The 5,821-nt window shown below is 37.2% G+C and overlaps 1 protein-coding gene across 2 annotated transcripts; it reads left to right on the top strand.

The window, feature by feature from the left end:
* The first annotated feature begins 698 nt into the window (after positions 1–698).
* On the top strand, positions 699–3,631 carry LOC147504777 (uncharacterized). 2 transcript variants are annotated; one of them, XM_086557520.1, is made up of 6 exons: positions 699–1,170; positions 2,590–2,670; positions 2,811–2,936; positions 3,077–3,134; positions 3,224–3,286; positions 3,385–3,631. In XM_086557520.1, the coding sequence occupies exons 1-5, from the start codon at positions 848–850 to the stop codon at positions 3,260–3,262; spliced, it is 627 nt and encodes a 208-aa protein (XP_086413646.1). In that variant the 5' UTR covers positions 699–847; the 3' UTR covers positions 3,263–3,286; positions 3,385–3,631. The 2 variants fall into 2 exon arrangements, with proteins under 2 accessions (XP_086413646.1, XP_086413645.1); XM_086557519.1 differs by having other exon boundaries at positions 704–1,170; positions 3,227–3,286.
* The last annotated feature ends 2,190 nt before the right edge of the window (positions 3,632–5,821 follow it).

Below are 5,821 nucleotides of genomic sequence, written 5' to 3'. Positions count from 1 at the left end.
GATTTACGGATAAAAAAATATTAAATTTATAGCCACAAAATTGCATACTAGACTACCAGTACAATGACCACATTAGTAATTGTTGAGGCTATTAAAGAGATTTGGGACATGATAAAATAAAAATTTCTCATTTTGTAGAGCTGGATTTAATTATGCCAAAGTGGCACTCTGAACTTATGATTGTTTTCCTAACTTCAAAGGCATTTGAGTAATAGGGTTACATGGTTGGGCTAATTTTAATAGAACATAATATTTCAATCTTTTAATTGAACATGGCTACGTGGTTTGCCTAATTTTTTATCTGAACGTTTTGAATTTTTTTCAAAGTCTTTTAACTTTAGTGTGAGATTTTTATAATTTATAATGAACGAAATGCTGAGCGCCGCAACTGCAATGCAGTATAATAATTCAAAAATTCTTTAGCAACACACAAAATGAACCGAAACTTGTGAACACAATGACGTGGCACTCATCAGGCAGGGGGTGCGTGTGTATTTCTCAAAGAAGTACTGCAAATTAAGGTCTCTCTGCTTGCCACGTCATTGTGTTCACAAATTCGGTTCAAAGTGTGTGTTGATGTAGAAACACTCATAATAATTAGAAAAGTGTGTCTTTTTGTCCGTAATTAAATTGGAACATTGGGCTTCAGGCCCAATTCTGGAAGATTAAACGGTTCTTGGTTCTTACATCAACACTCACACTAAGACCGGACCAGAACCAGACCATTGACCACCCCTACGCTCAACACCTAACAAGTTCTCATCAATCTAAAATTAATAAAAAAATCCGAAAATTGGGAATTTGTTCTCGGCACTTGATTTTCCTCAACACAACTCCCCGACTAAAAATGGAGCACAAAATTAACCTCGACTCAACAACCCAAATAACAACATCTCCCTTACAAAAACCCGAGTCAGACACCTCTCCAAATAAACCAACCTCTGACTCACCACTAACAACTCCAATTCAAGTAGGAAACGAGGATAATGATACATCGATAATGATGAAGAAAATATTCGAATCTTCCAGTCCCCCTTCCTCCGCCGCTGATTCATCTACTGTTGTTCCTGTACCGGTTTCGGAACTTGAAAAGAAAAAGTTACGTGCTGAGCGTTTTGGTATGCCAATGAAGCTTTCTGAAGTTGAAAAGCGCAATTCTCGGGCTGAAAGGTTCGTTTTTAAGTAATCCTCTTTGTTGGTAACTATTTGCTTGGAAATATTCAGATGCTCGTGCTAGTTTCTTTATTTTATTGAGTAGAACTACTTGTGAACTTGAGAAACATTTACTAAAATTACTTCGTTACTAGATGGGAGATTATTTTCTGGTTGTCTCTTCTTGTAGCTATACTTGTACTTTTAGGTTATCTCGACCTACTTTTTTATCCAACAGGGGTCTCTTATCCAATCAAACATCCTCCCAAAAATGAATACTATCGCCCATTGCTTAAATCATATCTAATATACTTGTGAAACAGCTCCTCTGCTTTTTGAATGCCTTTCCAAACACCACACCCATAGGGGATGGTAACGGTAACGGGACTGCTCTCCCACTATAACCTTCCTCCAAAGGCTACCATTTTCCTCCCCAAACCTCCAAAACTATTTACCAAACAACACAAGATTAAACTCGTGGAAGGTGCTAATACCCAAACCACCCTCTTGCCTTGACAAACACACTCTCTCCCAACGAACTAGATGAAACCTATGTCTATCTTCCCTATCGTCCCAAAGAAAATTTTTAAAGTCTATATTCCTCGTCGCGATCTTAAAGTCCTTCATAATTTTCCGAGTCAGACTATTTGGTGTTCCAGAGTTTCTTCGAAAGTTGTTTTTTTTGTTTGGTGTGCCTCCTTAGTCAACATTTTGACAATAGATAATCTTAGGAAAAGACGTATCAAAGAGATGATTGTCAAATTTTGCCTTTTGTGCTCAAGGGATGGGGAATCGATGAATCATCTTTTGCTGTTGTGCCGTTTTTCTTGGAGAATTTGGTGTTTCTTGGGTCTGTCCTAGGTCGGGGAAGAAACTTTTAGCCTCATGGAACTTGAATATCCATTCTTTGAAGGGACACCGCCTTTGGAGCATACTCCCTTTTGTGATTTTGTGGGGTATTTGGAGCATGGACACCCTTTACTTAAAAAAAATGTCATTATTCCTGGAGTTACCCGTCAAGGAATGTCATTATCAATTTGGTGTTCTTCTTTGAATTTACCCATGAAATAGTTTACAATCTACTTTTGTGTTCTGTTTTTACCAAATCACCCTCAACTTTCTAGAAATCTTGTTTGTTGGAATCAAGCACAGCACTTAGTGTCTATAAAGACATTTCCATGGTCGTGCATTGATGTTTAAAGTTTAAACACATGTAAGGGAACTTTGTTACAATCTATTATGTTGCATATTACCATAAATCTAATGACATGCATTTACTAAAATAGTAAAATTCAGCTTGATATCCTTTCTTGTGATAATTAGTTGTTTAGATTTTTGATCATTGGTAGTGCTTCTTCGCACTTACTTCAGCGGGGATTGATGGTCTTTCAATTTACCAAAGGCCACTTGTGATTTATGGCCTGATCTCATTTACAGGTTCGGCACTGGGTCTACTTCACATGGATCTGATGAGCTGAAGAAAGCAGAGGAACTGAAGAGAAAGGCCAGGGCAGAGAGGTAGAGATTTCTGTTTCACCATTGTATATTGATGTGTATGTATTTACTTGCAAACTACTAATGCATCTGTATGCCTATCCACAGATCGTTCCTAATGCGTATGGACAGGCTTTGATGCATTTGTTTACTGTTTTTCTCAGGTTTGGACTTCCATCAAAGTCCACGGATGATGAGGAAGCTAAGAAGAAAGCTCGTTCGGCGAGATTTGCACCAGTTACCAAAACAGATCCTGCAGAGGAAGAGAAAAAGAAGGCCAGGGCACTCAGGTCAGCCTTGGATTTACATTGAGTTTCCCCATTTCATTCTGTTTCGTCTATGAGGCTCTCTGCTCTACTTTGCATGCAAACCCTGCATTCCTAGCTCAATGAAAATTGTATTGAATCTTTGTTCCATTTTTCCAATCCAGGTTCTCGAAAACTGCATCTGGTGCTCTATCACTAAATGGGAATGGCACCTCAGAGCAGGTATGATCCGTAATTTTAGTATGACAAGAGAGTGAAGGGCATTATACTATTACTTTCTCATACTAACTCTATGGCCAATCCATATTCAGAAGACGACTGTTGTTGCCGAGGCCAGTGGAGGGGCCTGACTGACACGGTTACCTGATTTTGCAGTAAGATTGTTTTCAATATAGCAATTCTCACTCTTACACATTACCTATTCTGACCTTTTTATTTTTGTCTTAATTTTATTTTATCGTCAATGCTGCAGATCTTACTATTAGCATTTGTTACACTTTCCGGAGGCTAATCCCGTGTGCCTTAGGAGAAATGCTTACTGGTTGATTTTGTTGTGCCTGGACGGTTCAGAGTTCTGGAAACATGTAGGAATGTCTGTTGTCTGGAAACATGTAAAACGAATGATGATTTTGTACGAAAGAAGGGACTATCCTATGGAAAATGATTCGGTGTTATACTTTATTCTGTCCAGCTAATTGCAATTGTTTGTCTTGGAAAAAGGTTTTTATCGTTCTGTATGTGCGTGCATCTTTGTTTTTTTGGTAATTGTATTAAAGAGGCCGTTTACTTAGACCTTCCCCAACGGCCTACATCCCCTCAAATTAAAAGTTGATCGTACCCGACCTACATCCCCTTAAACCAGTATGTGTGTTCTCGTCAGACTAGACACCACCTGAGTTGCCGTTCAAATTCAGAAGCCAGAATAGTTGGCATAGAACTCGCATTTGAACTACCACATGTAACCTGCTTAAGATGGCTCCTATCAAATCCAACCAGCGCCTGAAACTTGGGATGCTCAATCTTGACACAATAGATCTCTACCCAGTTGTCTGGTTGTGCGAGTAGTCCCATCTTTATTTTGATTTTTATCCGTATGATTTGTAACGATTGCCAGGGACATGTACATTTACAGTGTATTCAGCTTGAATGCTTTCCCAAGGGTAATCACCGTAACAGTACTTTAACGTTTTTAAACACGATTATAAAACTTGGAAAATTCCAGGCTGAAGGTACCGAAATTTCGCTCACTATATTGATTGGCAATGAATCCAATGATTTGGTAGGAGAACTAGGGCTGGAAATGGAGCGGGTTCGGGTCGGATCAGACTATATCCATGCCCAGATCCATTTTTTCAATACAAAACCAGATCCGGATCCATGACCCGAATGGATCCAAAATGGCATACCATATCCGAACCATTTCTGTAAATGGGATAATCGGATCCGACCCGACCCGACCCGAATTGAGAACCACAAGTTCTCAATCACCCACGTGTCTACAAACAAGAGAGACCTATTATTATTTGGAAGATATATTAACAAAATTTTATATTTTGGATTCGGATCTAGGAGGATCCGAACCATTTAGAGTAAAACCATATTTGAATCCGAATTAAAAATGGATAATCCATATCCGACCCATTTTCTTATTCGGACTCATTATTAAGGTCCAAACCCGTTGAAATGGGTTTGGATCGGGTCGGATTCGGGTCAAAACCCGCACCATTTCCAGCCCTAAGGAGAACCTACGTACTTGCATTGGGAAATGGGAATGCCCGTAAAATTGACAAATCTCATTTATGCAAAAATTATAGGGTGAATTAGAGATACCCCCTCCCCTCTTTGATAAGTTTTTTTTAGATACCCTCTTGTTTTGAAAATCATTTGAGATACCTCCTAACTAACGTTTTCCAGTGAAGTATTTTGTACTAACCAAAACACTCCCTCTAAAAATTATTTGAGATACCCCTATCCTATAAAATTATTTGAGATAGGCCCTAGTAATTGAAAAAAATGAATTTTCATATACAAATATAAACTACTTTGTAAATACAAATAGGTATGAACAATAAGTGTTCATAGCTCATGTTGAGGTATGAACAGTGATTGTTCATAACCCAAATCATTGTTCATATTCCAATAAGTGTTTTTATTGATCAAGTGTTCATAGTTCATGTTGATGTATTGTTCATACGTCAAATATGTATGAATAATGATTGTTCATATTCTAATATATGTTCTTATGATATAAATATTGGTTGTTTATACCCCAAATTTTCTTGTTCATTATGAACAATGAGTACTTATAGGTCATATGATTGTTCATACTTCAATAAATGTTCATACTGTTAATACATTACACAATGTATGATAAGTAAGAACATCGAGTGTTTATAGCTAATGTTAAGATATGAACAATAATTGTTCATACCCCAAATAAATATGAACGATAATTGTTCATACTCTAATAGGTGTTTTTACTGATCATACATTATATTGTGGTATGAACATTGATTGTTCATACCCCAAATAGATATGAACAATGAATGTTCATAGTTCATATTGGGGTACCTAACTGTTCATACCCCAATAAATGTTTTTACTTGGTTGAACAGTGTGAACAATGAGTGTTTATAGCTCATGTTGAGATACCCCAAATAGGTATGAATAATCATTATTCATACTGCAATAGATGTTATTACTAATCTTATATTATATTATGGTATGACCATTGATCTCAAATAGGTATGAACAATTACACAGGGGATATCTCAAATAATTTTATAAGGCAGGGGTATCTCAAAAATTTTAGAGGGGTGTTTTGGTCAGTAAATACTAGTTAAAACGGGAGGGTTAGTTAGGGGTATCTCTCTCGATTTTCAAAATGGGGGTATCTCAAAGAAAAACTT

The sequence above is a fragment of the Coptis chinensis genome, chromosome 4 (genome assembly GCF_015680905.1).
Source record: "Coptis chinensis isolate HL-2020 chromosome 4, ASM1568090v1, whole genome shotgun sequence".
Taxonomy (NCBI): Eukaryota; Viridiplantae; Streptophyta; class Magnoliopsida; order Ranunculales; family Ranunculaceae; genus Coptis; species Coptis chinensis.
The sequence above is the reverse complement of the archived record's forward strand: the minus strand, read 5'-3'. Positions and strand labels throughout refer to the sequence as shown.

Coding starts and splice junctions, on each gene's coding strand:
- LOC147504777 (XM_086557520.1), top strand. CDS start 848: ATGGAGCACAAAATTAACCTCGACTCAACAACCCAAATAACAACATCT. Junction 2,671..2,810: donor AGAAAGGCCAGGGCAGAGAG/GTAGAGATTTCT, acceptor TGTTTTTCTCAG/GTTTGGACTTCCATCAAAGT. Junction 3,135..3,223: donor GGAATGGCACCTCAGAGCAG/GTATGATCCGTA, acceptor ATCCATATTCAG/AAGACGACTGTTGTTGCCGA.